At 45.6% G+C, this 17,829-nt stretch overlaps 1 protein-coding gene across 1 annotated transcript in view; it reads right to left on the reverse strand.

The window, feature by feature from the left end:
• Window positions 1–2,415: 2,415 nt before the first annotated feature.
• Window positions 2,416–17,829, reverse strand: part of tmem200a (transmembrane protein 200A) — a 33,051-nt gene continuing 17,637 nt past the window's right edge. The window contains exons 2-5 of the mRNA XM_084082031.1: window positions 13,166–13,302; window positions 11,203–11,522; window positions 9,570–9,739; window positions 2,416–3,604 (exon numbers count right to left, since the gene is read on the reverse strand). Of these exons, the coding sequence (XP_083938157.1) occupies window positions 2,453–3,604; window positions 9,570–9,739; window positions 11,203–11,522; window positions 13,166–13,290 (1,767 nt within the window). The 5' untranslated portion in view covers window positions 13,291–13,302 and the 3' untranslated portion in view covers window positions 2,416–2,452. The remainder of the gene's footprint in view (window positions 3,605–9,569; window positions 9,740–11,202; window positions 11,523–13,165; window positions 13,303–17,829) is intronic.

The following is a 17,829-nucleotide window of genomic DNA, read 5'->3' on the forward strand; positions in this document are numbered from 1 at the left end:
GGTGCTACTAGCCTGGGACCAGACAAATCTGCCAGTGCAAAAAAACATATATAGTCTGGCCACGCGAGGCTAGGGTGCTACGGGTAAATGGAAGGAAAGAAAGAAAAAGAGAAAATTATACTTGAAGAAATTAAATGTAATTTCAGTTCAAATTCAATTTTCTAAAAGTTTAAAAAACAGAAAAAAGAAAAAAAAGCTCATAAGTGCTTGTACTGTATATAGAAAATGTTTAAAGACATTTTGCAATAGAGGGGCCGCAGCCAGAGGCTATGACTATTTTGGGGTCCTTGGCATGGAACCCCAGACCCAGAAAGCCTAATGAACTTGTAATGGCATAACTTACAGCAGAGATAATAGACAGTTTGTTTTTTCTTTTTATTATTTTTGTTTACATTGCAGTATACCAACCCATTTTAGCTCCACCACAGTTCTGTTCCATGGACATTGCTATAAGAAACTGATGATTCACTCATTTAGACCTGAGGCCAATTCTAAAAACGTCTAAATCTAAACCTTGACCTACGTTTTCTGAAAAAACAAACAAATGTATGATGCTATACTGTATACAGCAACAACTAAAATGACACAGAGGCGTTCCCGGCTTGAAAGGTACTGTATAACAACGTATAGGTGTAACAGGTCTAAATGGGCCCTCTGCTCTGACGTGTTCACACCCCCTTGTGTGCGTCTTAGTGCTACATCAGTGGCGTCACTGCACCAGACATGTGGTCTATATTAGCAGACCACGCTGTGTTAGTATTGGAGTTTGGCATGGCTCTTGCTAGTTGTCATGGTAAACTGGCTTCATAGACTTACAGAGTTTCTGCTTTGTATGGACTCGTCACATCTACATCTACTACCTGAGAATTAGACAATGACACGCACGCACACACGCACGCACACACACACAAACACACAGACACACAGACACACACACACACACACACACACACACACACACACACACACACACACACACACACACACACACACACACACACACACACACACACACACACACACACACACACACACACACACACACACACACAGACAGACATTTTTTGAACAAATATGCAACAGCGGCACACAGACAAATCCGCAGTGTTCATTTATTCATTTGTAACTCCAGTTTGGTTACATTACTTTACATTTGTACACTGAATAAGGCGGCAGTGAGACCAGCCATTGCTGTACGGCTTGAAAACGGTGGCACTGACGAAAAGACAGGAGGCGGAGGTGGAGGTGGCAGAATTGAGGATGCTACAGTTCTCATTAGGAGTGATAAGGAGGGACAGAAACTCAGAAATGCTCACATTAAGGAGGATCAGCTCAGGTTAGAAGGTTTGGTGGATAAAGCAAGAGAAGCGAGGTTGAGATGGGATGTGCAGAGGAGGGATGAGGGGTACATTGGGAGAAGGATGCTGTAGATAGATGAAACTGCCAGGTAAGAGGAGGAGAAGAAGGCCAAAGAGGAGGTTTATGGATGCGGTGAGAGAGGTCGTGCAGGTGGCATGAGTGACAGAGGAAGACGCAAAAAACACAAACAGATGGATGATCCGCTGTGGTGATCCCTGACAGGAATTAGCCGAAAGAGTGAGAAGAACTTTTGATTTGTACACTCCCAAGAGTTCAATTAACACTGAAGATTTGACTGTGTAGCCTCTGGTGTTTAGAACCTCGCATCTGAACATCCTCCATTCACCATGTTGCTCCATGACTCGGTGCTCTGAAGTGTGTTTCCAAGCACACATTCTCAACACAGTTTACCTTGATTGTTTTCAAAATGTCTGCCTCAGTCATTTCACACTATATTAACTTCTAGAGTTCTGTTATTCAAGTTCTACATTGAGGCATTGTACCCTACAATGCCTGGGGCTAATCCTCTCTATAAAGGAAGGACTAGGCTAGCTTAGACTGGGATCAATTACATTTTTGACAGTTTTTCAGACTGTGGTCTGTGCTCCAAAACATTATTCTGCTTGGAAACCAACATGTACTCTTATGAATGCTTCGTCAAGTGCTTCTTGGAATACTTTTGTTTGGTATGTCCATGTTTTACTCGTAGCTTAATCTCTTCACTCCGCTACCATAGTTGAAACCCTGTTAGAACCATGTTAGAACTGGCTTGACTGTTGTATCATGAATGGTATCTTGATTCTGAGGTCCCGTATCATTTGGATGGATTTTCTTAAAACCCACCCAAATTATGTGATGTAATATGTAATATAATGATACATTTGAAACTGGGCATATTGGAAAAAAACCTGATCTAAAACCACGTCTCATAGTTCCATGTCCGTCCAGGGCGGTGTGTTTGTGCCTGTAAAAACAACACTTCATAGAAACTCCTCAGTGTTTTTAGACGCTCAAACCTTCGTAAGAACAGCGTGAACAGCACTCCACCGCAAACCCGACTTCTTCGGGGGGGAGGGGGACGCGCGCGTTCCGTTCAGAAGCGCGTCTCAGAGCTGCCCCTCTTCAGCGTGCTGCTGTTGACCTCGTCGTGCTCAAAGCTCAAATTGTTGTGGGACCTGGATATCATGAGGAGCTTCTCCCTCTTGCTGTAGTCCCGCCTCGCCGCCGCTGCCGCCGCCGCCCCCGCCGCCGTGGGGGGCGGCAACAGCAGAGCCCCCCCGGCGGCCAGCGACCTCTCCCCCCCTCCCTCCTCCCTGTCCTCCAGCAGCACGTAACCTTTGCTGCTCCCGCGGTGGTTGATGCTGAGGCTGCTGCTACTGCTCCGGTCCAGGCGGGGCCAGCTGGGGTGCTTGCGCTGCTCGGTCGCCGCCCGGTGCACGCTGAGCGTGCTCGGCCGGCGCTCCAGGTCCAGCGACTTGGAGTGGCTGCTGAGCATGTGCAGGGACGAGTTCGAGCCGAAGTCCTGGCTGCTCCTGGCCGCCCCCGGCGACAGCCAGCAGCCCGAGGTAGAGGACGGCGCCGGGGAGAGCGAGGAGGAGGAGGAGGAGGAGCACGGCGAGGACGAGGCGGAGTGGCTGCGCTGCAGCCCGGGCGGCTTGGACGCCTTGGCCACGGTGGCCACGGGGACGGCCAGGGAGAGCATGGGGCTCGACGGCGGCCCCCCGGGGGGTCGCGACGACCTCTCCTGCCTCTGGCCCCCTCTCTCGCCGTCCCTCCAGCCCCCCGCCCGCTCCTCCTCGGTGATCGCCTCCATCTCCGGCTCGTCGATGACGCAGTTGTTCAGCTTGATGACGGGCAGCGTGAACGCCGACAGCGAGGAGGAGACGATGGAGCACGCCCCTCCCCACTCCCCCCTCTCCCTGTCCGCCGCGGTCCACCGGCCCCCCGGCCGCTCCGGGTACAGCGGCGCCAGGAGGTCGGTCAGGTCGCGGTCGCGCCTGGCTCTCTGGAACTCGGCTCCCAGGAGGCCCTCCTCTTCCTCGGCCGAGCCGGCTCCTCCCAGGGAGCTCCTGCCGGCGCGGTGAGAGAAGGCCAGCGGGGAGCTCCCGGCCTGGCGCGCTGCCAGGCCGGGGGGCTCCCCGGATTCCCCCGCGTAGAAGGAGCCGCTGCGGTGGTGCTTGTACTCCCTCTGTCTGAGGCGGTGGATGTCGATGACCGTGGAGTACATGTCCCTCATGTGGATCACCTAGCGGAGACAGCATCACAGTTACATTCTTATTATCCTTTTTAATTACACTGTGAAACTCAAATGTTGCTAGTTATATGGCGCGTAATCTGTGCCAAAAGTAAGGCACAGTGCTGCAAAGGGGCTGTATTTTATTCTCTGAATTAGTCATGGGTGTGTTTTGGGCATAGCATGAATGAAACATCAATAAAAAGAAAAACACCAATCTGAGTGTTGTTTCCCGTTCCATTTAAAAGCCAGGTGTGCCTGCACCCACTGTACGGCGTCGGCGCATTGTTATTTGAATAGCGGATTCGGCAGGTTGGAGGAGAAGCGAACGGTTTTCTGCTGAGGAAACGGATGTGGTTGTGCGCTAAGTGAAAGCGTGTGACCCTCTACGGGAGCAGTAGGAAGGATTTGATATAATGATGTCAGAAGACAGGGAAAACGAAAGTTCTCCGTTCACCAAAAACATCCAAGAGGAAACAAAGAGGTGGGCCACATAGTGGCCGAGTTGCACGTATTTGGGCAAGGCATGCAGTTCAGAATCATGCCTTCATAAGCCCCTCTACCCTCATTAATGTCCAAGAGACACCTGTGATATCTTGACAATAATAATCATGGTCATTCTCTTAGTTCGGTTCTTCTTCTTCTTTAAACCACCTATTAAAGCATGACAGGGACGCTGTGTGCTCCAGCCTCCCGAAATGGACAGCCTGCTCATGACCTGTAGCCTACTGTACATTGCTACTTTACTCCCCCCCCCTCTCTCTCTCTCTCTCTCTCTCTCTCTCTCTCTCTATATCTCTCTAATCTCTCTGCCTCTCCCCCCCCCTCATCTCCGTGCTGGGAGATGCACAGCAGCATCTATTTTTATATTTCAACTGTCTTTGGTTTATCTGCCGTTTCAGACCACATAATGATTTACGTTTTCGAGCACTCGCTCGAAAACGTCCTGGCACTCGCACTCGGAAAGAAATAACAGCGCAGCAGTTGACGGGGAGGGCACAGGGGGCAGCGTCTCCCGGTCCTCTGTTCCATTAACAAACCCATCATTTGACAAGAATTAAATGTCAGGGGAAATGCACTGATATTTCACTGTGAGGTGGCAGAGCGCTGCTGCGTGTCCCTGAGTGTGTATGTAGTCAACTCTAATATGCAGGCGCGGATCTCGCATATTTTCACCCCCCTTTTTTGCATTCCTTTCCCTGGCTTCCGTCTGCTGCCTGCACCCAGTACAAAACACTGATGACGGGCATCAAAGGCATGGCAGCCCTTTAACCTTCAGGATATGATCCTAAACCACAACCCTTAACACTCACTCATCAGATAGATCAAACAAGCACAATAGGCTCTATGCACAGCAGCCATATTGTAAGACATTCACAGGTGTTACCAATGATACTAATGAAGGCTCTGTTCCATTCTGGTCAGACTGAGTCAGGGTGCTGATATTGTGCATGTCAGGGTGCTGATATTGTGCATGTTGGCTCACTGGAAACACTCCCAAATGGCCCTTTGCAGGTGTGTAACTCTGAGAGTGTACGAATTTGTACTCTCAGAGTTATGGGGGTCGTGGAAATTGAAATATCTGAGAACTACTGTGCTACAGTACACTAAATGGAACAGAGCCTTCATTAGTATCACTGGTAACACCTGTGAAGGAAGTGATAATATGGCTGCTGTGCATAGAGCCTATTAATAACTATAACGACAACTATGTGAGCGTCCACACTGATGAACGATAACGATCTGTAAACCAAGGGTTCCCAAACCTTTCAGGCCGAGTCTACCCCCCCCCCCCAAATTATTATATTTCAACTGGGGACCCACCCATCCTGACAAGCACGTGGAATTGTATGCATTACATTTAGTTTGACTCGGTTTTCTCAGGTGCATTTTTCCCAATGTTTGCCTCTTTCTTACATAATATTTGATAATTTGGCCAATTTGGTTTTAAAAAGGTCTTAAAAGTCATTCAATTCTAACTTTATACATGTGCAGATACCCTGTATACACTTATATTGTATGTTGGTTCATTTACGGCTGAGTCAGAAAACAATATTGCACATTAAGCTAATCATCTGGGGACCCCCCCTGGGCCCCGACCCCCAGTTTGGGAACCACTGCTGTAAACAGTGTTACCAAATGCGCACGGCGCAGTCAGAGAGCACGGAGGCAGAGAGAGACAGAGAGATAGAGAGAGACAGAGGGAGAGCTCTCCGCCTCTGTGCTGCTGAGAAAGACACATGCAATGGGATATTATGCATGATCTGTCTGATTATTAATGATAAAGAGGCGAGATGAAAAAAAACTTTTTTTTTTTTTTTTTGTAATATATATTTTTTTATTTAGATTTCGACTAGTCGACTAGTCGACTACCACTGGGTCAAATTAGTCGACCTGTAAAAATCTCTAGTCGTGAAAGCCCTAGCTAGCGTTAGCTATTCATAAGTGTCTCCTCCTCATCTCCGTTCATAATACAACCTGCTTGACCACAAATGTTGAGAGAATGTTATTTAGACCGTATGTTGTTTAGACAGATGCTAGCTTTGATGTTTACCTGGTGTAAAAGGTTGAACTTGGAGAGTAAAATGGGATAAACGAACACTCAGGAGGTTAGGAGAGCGGAAGAGAGAGGAGAGGATATGGGGAACAGGAGAGGATTAATTAGGATGAGAAATGTGATCTCTTGTAGATGACTATTATTGTCTTTTACATTTATAGAGAAAAAACAGCACTCATGCAAAAGTCCTTCAGGCCCTTTTATTTAGTTGGCACGGGAATCATACAGAACAACTGTAGCTGAGTGGGTAGAGACAGGAATCGGAAAGCCGTTGGTTCGATCCTTGGCTAGGTTGCCCATCTACGTGTCGGAAGTGTCCTTGAGCAATACACTTAACCAGTGGTGGAAGAATAACTCCGATATTTTACTTCAGTAAAAGTAGCAATACCACAATATAAAAAATACTCTGTTACGAGTAAAAGGCCTGTGTTCAAAATGTTACTTGAGTAAAAGTACAAAAGTATTGGCATCAAAATAGTAATAAAATGTTTGAAAATAGCAGATCTACAAGCTCACAACGCGTCGCGATGCGACGCGTTGTGAGCTTGTAGATCGGCTATATTCAAATAGCCTATGTATAAAATAGGGCTAAAGTGGTTAATGTGTGTTTTATAACATAATGATTTATATCTGCAAAGTAACTAGTAACTAAAGTTTTCAAATAATTGTAGTGGAGTAAAAGTACAATATTTGCCTCTGTGATGTAGTGGAGTAGAAGTAAAAGTATTGAAAATTGGAAATACTGAAGTAAAGTAAAAAATACCTCAAAATTGTACTTAAGTACAGTAATTAAGTACATGTACTTTAGTTACTTTCCACCACTGCACTTGACTTCTAACAGCCCCCCCCGCCCCGTGCTCATCAGTGAGCAGCCATCACCTGCAGGGTGAAGATGTGAAACCAATTTCCCTTTCCCCTGGGGGGGGGGGGGGAGCATAAAAATACTCCCTAAGTGAATAAAAGTGCCTGAAGGATATTTGCATGAGTGCGTGAATGGTATTCTTTATAAATGTAAAGTACATTTTCTACCGCATCCGGCAGAACATCATTTTAATAAGCTGGAGTTGTGCTCGGATTTTTGTTGACTCATATGCATTGTGTTGGAGAAGAGAATCATAATATGAGTCTTGGCTACTGGGTTATGCTGCGTGTACAGTATATTGTCAGGATTAATGATTGTCTGGGTTCTATTTTATTCAGACAGTGCCAATCGCTTCCTCAAGGTGCTCGCGTGTGCGCGCGTGTGTGTGTGCATGTGTGTGCGCGTAGGTGTGTGTGTGTGTGTGTGTGTAAATATATTCATTTGTAACTCCTACGCTGTATACAAATGTAACCAAATGGACCCTCAAGGCTAAAACACACTGGCTGCGAACGGCATGTATCAAAACAGTGTTTATAATTACGCATAATAACAATAACAAGGTTTATGCAGTACTATACATACAGTATTGTGCTGGTCATAATGCATTATGAGCTCAGCAGAAGAGCACATTATAGGTACCATAAATGAGTTGTTATGCATGCATAATGTGTGGGTGGCAGTGGCTCAGGGGTAGAGTGGCCGGTAGAGTGGCCGGTAGAGTAAAGTTCGATCCCGGGCTCCTCCAGAGTGAGTTAAGGTTCTTTCAGACGGCAAGCGGCCAACACGCCTATGTAATTCATTTTCAATGAGCGGCGGGCGATTATTTGGGACGTGCGGAGAAGTTGAGGGGCGGTGAGGCGAGCGGGCGCAGTCCCGTGAAATCTTCGCGCGTGTGCTTGTTTGTGCACGCGCGCGCGCGGGCGGCAAGAGCTGATTTTTGGTGAGGTTTTGAGGACAAAACGACAATGATCGCGGCGCGATGCCCGCTGATCGGAGCGGTAACGCCCGCGTGAACAGCTTGCCGTGTGTTACGACCTTTAGTGTCGAAGTGTCCATGGGCAAGACACTGAACCCTACATTGCCTCCAATAGGCTCTATGCACAGCAGCCATGTTATCACTTATTTCACAGGTGTTACCAATGATACTAATGAAGGCTCTGTTCCATTTAGTCTACAGTGGTGTCCACGACCCCCACGACTCTGAGAATGTACAAATGGAACCAAATGGACCCTTACGGGTCCATTTGGTTCCATTTGTACACTCTCAGAGTTACACACCTGTAAGGGGCCATTTGGAAGCCCATGAGGGTCCCTGGACCCCAACTGTAGACCCACTGGTGTGAGTGTTTCCAGTGGGCCAACATGCGCAATATCAGCACCCTGACTTTGTTTGACCAGAATGGAACAGAGCCTTCATTAGTATCATTGGTAACACCTGTGAATGTCTTCATAATATGGCTGCTGTGAATAGAGCCTATGAGTCGGTCGGCGCTAGCTTGTCACCATTGGTGTGTGAATGTGAGAAAAGGGAGGACGCTGGCGTTTTTTCATGCATCTGGGTACCTGGGCATGGACATTAATTGTCTACCCCCCCGTAGCAGATTCCCAACCTGTTATTGTCTGTTAACGGACAAGAAGAGACTGATAGAGAGACATCGAGATTTGTGGCACACAATCAGGTCATTATAAAACCTTTCCCCCAAAAACATACAGAGAAGGCCTGGTGAGCCATAGCTCTGTAGATTCGCTAATCAGGTGTGGAACCAAGATGGCTGGAATGAATACTCGGACATAACAAATGTCCCCCACTGTGTGAGCGCTCTATAGTGTTCTCCCTGCAGTGTGGGCGGCAGGGCACCGCTTCTGCTTGGTGTTATACTGGTGGCACTTACTTCACACACGTCAATCGCAATTGCGTCAATTGATGCAGCAGGCAACATGTTTTCCACTTTACAGGGCTACTTGTTGGTAACATTTTGTACACACATTAACCCATTAAGACCGGGAACGCATCTGTGACACTTTAGCTTTCTTTGGCTATTCAAAAATAGCAGATCTACAAGCTCATAGCGCGGCACTCGAGCCTGTAGATCTGCTATCTAAATGTATTCTTTTTTTTCAGATGGGGGTCTGCCAAATACATATAATGTTGGGGGTCCTTGACATGAAAAAGTTTGAGAACCACTGATATATATAGCAACATACGTTATTTTTTTATTTGTTTAACTATTAGGATTTAGAAGACATTTGTAGAATCCCCAGAAGCAAAGATTTGAGTTAAAAATAAGTAAAACATTGATATATATATATGCAAATATTTGCACAAATGTTCACGATTTTTCAAAAATAGCAGATGAGCTTGGAAATCTTAAAATGACACACAGATGCATTCCCAGTCTAAATGGGTTAACACTGAGATTTTACTGTGAAGAGAATGAAAACCGCCCACTCGCTGGGACCCACTTGTCCAGTTTCACAGCTTTGTTTGTGCATAATGAAGAGGTAAATTGCAGCCTTTCATGTCCAGCATTAATGGAAAGTGTTTTTGTTTTTTTTACCTTGGTCTCTCGATCTCTGTTCTCGTGAAGTATGGCGTTGGCACAGATGAAGATGAATATGCCGATGCCCATGGTGAAGGGCCCCAGCATCTTCATCCTCTCTGAATGACGATGCTGCTCCAGGAACCGCGCCAGGAGGCCCCTGCTGGCCCCCACCACTGAGGAGTTCCCTGCAGTAGGAGGGACAGTACACCGCATCAGAATCGGCGTTGCCATGTCTGCTTAGTATAAGCAAGTCGTTTGTAAATATTGATAGTTGCGAGTTGCGTTTTTTTGGGGCTTGATTCTAAAGTGAAGTTGCTTATTTGGGCTTGTTTCCTAATGAACCAGTGGTTCTCAAGCATTTTCATGGAAAGGACCCCCAAATTAATAAGTAATTGTCTGCGTATCCCCATTTGAAAACATTTTGTACCAGCGCGCAGGGGACCCCCCTACCAGATTTGGGGTGTTAAGGTGTTTAAAAAATATTTTAAAATGTCAACTTTTTCTCCAAGAATTTTAGAAAAATGTGTAGATCCACAGGCTCACAACACGTCGCATCGTGGCTCGTTGTGAGCTTGTAGACTCGCTATTTTCAAATAGCCGATGTATACATTATAGGTTTAAAGTGCTAATGTGGCCTATAATAATAGTCACTTCTTTTGGGCTTGTTTTCATAGACCTGGTTGCTTATTTATCTCACACAATCTGGCAACGCTGATAAGGCTTTTATGAGCAAAATGTGAAAACTTAACCACTTTTGGGTGCTGATAGCCGAGTGGTTAAGGCCCATACCACATAGGCTCTAAAGCCTGACAGCGAGTCAGGTAGAATTATACCTTATATTGTTATCATTATTATGTCGTTCACCTTTTATCTTATGATAATTGTGTTCTGACCATCTGAATATCATAGAGTCAAGATGACATGGTACAGGCCTGGTTTCTATTGTCTGACGGACACAAGCAAGTTCCTCTCTTATCTTTGTATATAACTAGGCTCTGTCCCCGCCGAGAACTACAGTACTACCACCCTGAAAGTTTCACGTACTTCTCCCATGAGCTCATACCTTAAACTTTACTTTAACCTTGCGAAACTTAAACTTAAACTTAAACTTGCGAACTAATTATTTTCAGATGGGGGTTTTCACTGGTTAAATATGCTAATGTGATAGTGTCACACAAAAGTACACTCAAGTCACACTCAACCCCAGTAGGCCTACTTCAGTCAAAGTATAGAAACTACCGGTCAAATTCTACTCAACTTGCAAGTGTAAGTTGCTCCGTCAAAATTGTTCTCGATTGATTGATTGATTGAATACTTTATTAGAAAAATGTAAACAGCAAGTGGTACAGTGAGACATTAAGGCTAAAAGGATAACACAAAAAAGTCCTGAGGAATTGTTTCCATTGTGGTCCTATGTATTCAATTCATCAACATAGCACAAAAAAATACACAATAATCCATCCAAAAAGTCGGCTATTTTTACTACTTTTGTGTGAGACTGTAGTATGATGAAGACGTTCATTTATGGGGGAAAAAAACATAAAAGGTTCAACAACACAAGGTTTCTGCCCGACAGCGGCAATAACCACACTGCTGAACGTAACTTGAAATCAACCATTCTGTGATCGCGTTACCTGGGTTAACTTACCGTTATTGCTAGCGCTGGCGTTGTACATCAGTGTGTCCTCGACTCCGCCCGTGGCGGCCATCTTGTCCCCCGTCACGTCACCAGAGGAGGCCATTTTGGATCCCCTAGCAGCAGCAGCAGTGTTCTGGGTGGGCATTGTGAGTAAAGGCACGGTGTCGTTGTTGTTGTTGTGCGGCGGGCCGTGGGGCCAGTAGCCCAGCGTTGCCATGCCGATCCCCATGGCGAGGACGAGGAGGCCCAATAGGAGGAAGAACCCCGAGGCGGAGTAGAGGCGGAGTCTGCCACGCACCACCACCACATCAGCACGCCGCTTCCTTTTCCTAACGAACGGGACGTGACGACACTATTATTATATCGTCTCTGTCGGGCGGAAACCTCATTATGTCCAAAACTGTCACTGTTCAGGATTCTAATTAAAAAGCATCCAAAGTAGCAGATCTACAAGCTCGAAACGCGTCGCTTCGCGCCGCGTTTCGAGCTTGTAGATCTGCTACTTTGGATGCTTTTGTGTGACGCTGTAGTGTGATCAAGTAGGGCGTTGATTTACGAAAAAACACAAAAAGTGTGAATATGGAGATAAGAGGTTTCTGCCCGACAGCAACGATATATTATATATAATCTATGCATGCATCAGTCTTCTAATCTGTAAATATTTAACTACTAAAGAAAGAATACACTTTTATGAGGCGCAGTTTACGGAGCTAGTTCAGGCCAGGCAACTCAAGCGATTGGGCTAACCGATCAGGTGACTAGTCACACGCACTCTTCTCCTGGTCGGTGGGTTATAAGTATTGCTCTGCCAACCTGTTCATTCTAGTTGCGCTCTTCTGCTGCGCTGACGTGCCGACGCTGCGCTGCTCTGCTGCTGAGATTCCTGCCGGATCTGCTGCCTTTGCTTGCTACGTATGCTGCTACCATGAATAGTCTCATCCCACCGCCTCCCCGGCATCCACCTGTAGGCTCTGTTTCTAGATCCCCGTGGGGGTCTTTATTCATTCCCTGTAAATGCTATTTGGCATGTAACATTTATTAAAATGTTATTCTTACAGGGAGTGAATGGATTCAGAGTCCTGACGCCAAACTATGCTTCCTCATGCTTTCTATATCCATGCTCAAGCTTGCTTCATAAATATATATTATAATCCAATCCAAGAGTTGTCTGACTGAAATAATATTATCGTCACTGTCGGGTGGAAACCTTTTATGTCCAAAACTGTGACTTTTCAGGAAATGGAAATTAAGAACCTACATTCTTACATCGCCTCTGGCAACGATCCTGGTCATTACAGCGTTTGTCTGCACGGAACCAACTGCTCAAAAGGAAAGCCAAAGGTTCCTAGGCTAGAGCCCAATGATGTTTTGGAATGCAAGTCTAAAACTTTTATGTGGAATGCTAAGTGTGATAAATATACCAATTCATCGATAATAACTTTTGTTTAATTGAAAAAGTTACTCTAACATTAGAGCAGGGGTCTTCAACAGGGGGTCCGGGACCCCTAGGGGGTCCTCAGAGTAACTACAGGGGGGTCGCCAAATCGTTGTGTGATATGTTTCTTTTTTTTACGTTAACCACTTGAACCCTAGCACCCCTTTTCTGAGGAGAACTTTAGACAAAAATAGCAGATCTACGAGCTCACAACGCCTCACACTGCGAGGCGTTGTGAGCTTGTAGATCTGCTATTTTTGGCAAAGAGGTATAGGTGTAGAAGGAAAAAAGTGCAGACCAAGGGGGTCCCTGCTTCATCTCTCTCTCAGCTAGGGGGGTCCTTGGCCTGAAAAACGTTGAAGACCCCTGCATTAGAGTAAAGTATGACTTTAACATTCCTTTGGGGGTCCTGAACTTCAAAGTGTTTTTGAGAACCGCTGGTTTAAACTGGTACATAAATACTGTAAAGTGTATAAATCAAGGTATTTAACTTGTCTTGTTGTTCACTTGTTCAAAGTGATAATCCAGCGAGCATACCTAGGCGCTCCTTCCTGGTTTCCCAGGCCGGGGGGCGGGGCTGGTATGGGGCGGTGCTGTGATCGGCTGGAGTCTTGGCGTTTTAGCTTAGCCAAGCCTGTTAGCACGCCTGCTGCTGCTGTCATGCTGTACTCAACCTGCGACGTGACACACACACACACACACACACACACACACACACACACACACACACACACACATACACAGTTAAAAATGGTTCTCCCTGTGTCCCCTAGGGTAGATATACCCTCACAAAAACATGTACTGTAGTAATCCTGGTATCTATAGCATACTGCCTCCCCCTGATCAGCCGGGGCGCCTGATGGAGGGGAAAGGAACTTGTTAGGAATAACGTGTTCCTTCCACGCCCTACGTCCTACTGGGGAAACTCCCCCCTGTCAGGTGACAAGAAGGTCAGTTGGCTCTCATGCATTGAAGGAGGCATGAGCCCGGCCCTGGGCTCCCTAGGCTGGTGGGGGGAGTGTAGCGCCCAGGATCACTTAGAAAATTGGCCCCAGGTGAAAAGGGGTTACAAAATTGTGGGATAAAAAAAATTAGGGAAAAAAAAACAATTGTGAGAGTTATGTACTGTGTACTGTACAGTATGTACTGTACTTTTTTTAGTATTTTGCTTTTTGTGTGTGCGTGCGTGCATGCATGTGTGTGTACATAGATGCGCATGTGCATGTACGTAGAGTAATAATTGTTAGGCCTGATCTTTCATCAAGACATCATTAATGAAAGCATTATTTCTGCTGACACACACGCACTCGCACACACAATTTTCATATTAAGCTACATAAGTTCTTATTTTAAACAGTGTTGATTTATAGTAAATATAGCATTGAAATAGTGCAGGGTTCTCTAAATATTTAGATAAATAACTGGACATTTTGCAAAGCATACTGTATAACTGTCCTGAGAGACTGCAGTGTAATGACAACAAAGACAGTGCCAGCGTTTTATGTTTAAATGGTTTAAATCTGAGGCTCCGGTGAACATTTAGTGGCTAGAGGATTTGTCTTTGATGTTGACTTATTCATCCACAGAACTTGACATAACACAGCATCCGTTCCCTGCCCGCCACTTCAACGTTCTTTGTAACTGTCCCCGTGCCGTTGACTATATATGAAAGGCTGTCGGTAAAATCTTCCTAAAATGCCAACCATAAATTTCACTACAGGGGGCGGATTGTCATTTCAAAGAACCTGGAATAAGCAGTTAATTGGCAATAGCTACAAGGCTGCCTCTTCAAACTGTGATTGCAAAGCTCTAACTGGCTAAATCCACACTCTCAAATGTGCATAAATATTGAGCCCTCCGGTTGAAGCTGCCAGTTAGCTCCCTGATGCATTTCAAAACAGTAGTTATCCCCACACAACATTATGCTTATTTGTATGATAGCCACCTTAGCCAACTCAAATGAGGGTTAGTAACAGCAACAAAACACACCGGGCAGTACATTTTGTAGTTCTGTCTTGTGCTTTGGAATGGGCTCAGCCACACTTTGTTCAAACGAAAAGAAAGTGAATCACAAGCATAAATGAACCGTAGCATCCCTAACCCTAACCCTAACCCATAATAGGAGAATTCACATATTCACCTGCAGTATCACCTATCATATATAGGCGAGAATTCCGCAAAAACGGGCGATCTAGAAGCCCACAACACATGACGTTTTGACCCGGTGTGAGCTTCTAGATCTGCAATTGTTTTGCTGAACAGATTTGGTGTAGTGGGAAAATAGGACGGGACCAAGTATAGACACCGGTCAACGAAGAATATAGGGTCGAAGTGGTTTGGTGGTAATTGGAGTTATGTTGAAGTGTGGTGTGTGTACTGTAAATGTAGCCTGCTGTTTAAAAAAAGAGATACGTACACAACAAAGAGGGGGGGAAAAGTACTAAAAGTCTGGATTCACGGTCAATTTAAAGTGTATAACAAATTCAAGAGTTGCTAGCCAAGTAGCAAATCGTATTACATAACACCAGGGCCGTGTACAGAGATTTGGGAGGGCAGGCAGGCGCCTTTATTAAATGATTGCAGGACAGAGTGCAACGGTGGTTCGGTTCAACAAGTGAGACATAAAAGGAATGAAATGATGTCTCCATAAAAAGGGGCATATTCATTCTCCTATGAGGGCATTCCCGCAGGTGCTTGGGCATCGTCTGGCATAATACAGTACGTGTGCGCGATGTGTCTTCTGCATTACACTACCTCTGCCAGGCGCTCCGCCCGGTCCGCTGACTCACTGACCAATGTGACTATTGCGCACGCTATGACTTTCTCTTTTTTTTCCTTTTTTCTTTTCCTTTATTTTTCCCTACCCAATTTATAGTCCAATTAACTCCTCCTCACACACATTTGTGTGTTGTATCACCGCTGGTGTCCTGCTAGTGAGGAGCCCCCACCGGGAGGACGTATAGAGCCTTCGTTCTACTCCTCCAGGACTACGTACAGTGACAAATATGACCCTGCCCGCCCGGCTTCCCTCCCCCGAACACGGGCTAATTGTGTTCGTACAGACGCTCGACAAAGCCATGTTGCACCACAGTGGATTCAAACCCACGACCTCCGTGGGCAAGCATCCAGCCATCTATCTATCTATCTATCTATCTATCTATCTATCTATCTATCTATCTATCTATCTATCTATCTATCTATCTATCTATTATCTATCTTGTTTGGTCTAGTTAGGTCTAGTTTGTTTAGTATTCTATTTCCAGTGCAATCGGTACTCTCTGCTCACCTCATTATTATCAGATATTGTGTTTCTTTTGTGATGTGTTATTTTGGGTTATGCTGTTGTGATATTGTTCATACTGGTATTGTTTGCTGTCCGAACGCACGCACGCACGCACGCACGCACACACACACACACCGTTGTGAGGGCGCTTTTGCCATGTTCCTTTGTTGTGAAGACGCCTCTGTTCAACTGAAGGAAGGGCAGCATGCCATGTGTTGAGGACAGTCATTAGCACAGCACACACACGCGTATGTAGCTGTGAGTCGTTATCGGAGAATCCAACTTAAGTGCATCTTTATGTGCTACATGATAGCACTTTCACTGGCATCTGGCCTGTGTGAGAGAGAGAGAGAGAGGAGAGAGAGAGAGAGAGAGAGAGAGAGAGAGAGAGAGAGAGAGAGAGAGAGAGAGAGAGAGAGAGAGAGAGAGAGAGAGAGAGAGAGAGAGAGAGAGGAGAGAGAGAGAGAGAGAGAGAGAGATGAGAGAGAGAGAGAGAGAGAGTAAAGCATGGAACAAGAACACATCTACTGACCTCTGCTCCTCCTTACTCCCTCAAGAGCGCGCAGTCTGTAACATACTCTCTCACTCTCTCTCTCTCTCTCTCTCTCTCTCTCTCTCTCTCTCTCTCTGTGTCTGTCTCTCTCTCTCTCTCTCTCTCTTGCTCTCTCTGCTGTAGTTGTGATATGGAGCGTCTTGTACATTTCTCTTGTTCATTCGACCCCCCCCCCCCCAACTCCCTCCCCTTATCTAATCTCTGTCTCTCCGTCTCTCGCTCTCCTCCGCCCACTTCCTGCTCTTTCACATCTATTTTTAATCCGGCCCTAATTCTCATTTTCATTCTGTCACTCTTTTCTTTCTTTTCTTTTCATTTGTTCAAGTCGTTCATTTGTTTAGTTTTTTTACCCTCTCTGATTCCATTTTCAGACTCAGAATATAGACTTTATTGTGAAACCACATGATTACAGGTGTAAAAGAGTCTGTGAAAATATGTTTTTTTTGTGCGAACTCTCGACATTTGCAAGTAGAAAAGGGACAGAGAGAAAAGAGAGGAAATGGTCAATTTTTGGACAAATCAAAAATACAGTACATACTGTAAGGTGCATGATATATGCTTTCACATACGCTACTCACTGTATATATCTTCATTTGTTCAGTTTAACCTGTTTTCTCTTTCTCTTTTATCTCACTCCAGCTCTATCCTCTCTCTTTTCACAGAATACTATAAAACGATGGAGAGTGCAAGTAATAAAAATAACTTCACCCACTGCTTTTACACCTGTACAACTGTGATGTGACCAATTAAACACATTCTCATTTGTTTGTTTTTGTATATTATGTATATAATGTGTTCACTATGTGCTACTAACTATGGAAGAAGACAGAAATCCTTCTTGTGCTTGTCGTTTGACCATGCTTTTTTACTAGCAAAACACAACAGCGGAGGGTGAATCACAAAACAAACAGTCATCCTCCTGCTGTTCTCTGTCCTGCTGCTCACCACTAATGCCTCTGTCGTTCATCATTACCACACACGCACGCACACACACACACACACACACACACACACACACACACACACACACACACACACACACACACACACACACACACACACACACACACACACACACAGCCTCCCCTGCTTCTCTGCTTCTCATCTTTCCTGCTGGTTTCTTTATTTGTACACTCTTCTCGTCTTTCTCTGCTCTCTCTCTCTCTCTGGTGTATGTGCATCAGAAACCACATGATGTTGTTACGGGAGGAGGGGGGAGGAGGGGAGAGATGCCGCTTGTTGCCCCATTAGTTACCGAGAAGAGGAGAGGGAGAGTGAGCGAGAGAGCGAGAGAGAGAAGGAGAGGGAGAGTGAGCGAGAGAGAGAGAGAGAGAGAGAGAGAAAACAGAAGGCAGACAGAAGAGA

Source organism: Gymnoscopelus microlampas (assembly GCF_963454915.1).
Source record: "Gymnoscopelus microlampas genome assembly, chromosome: 16".
NCBI lineage: Eukaryota > Metazoa > Chordata > Actinopteri > Myctophiformes > Myctophidae > Gymnoscopelus > Gymnoscopelus microlampas.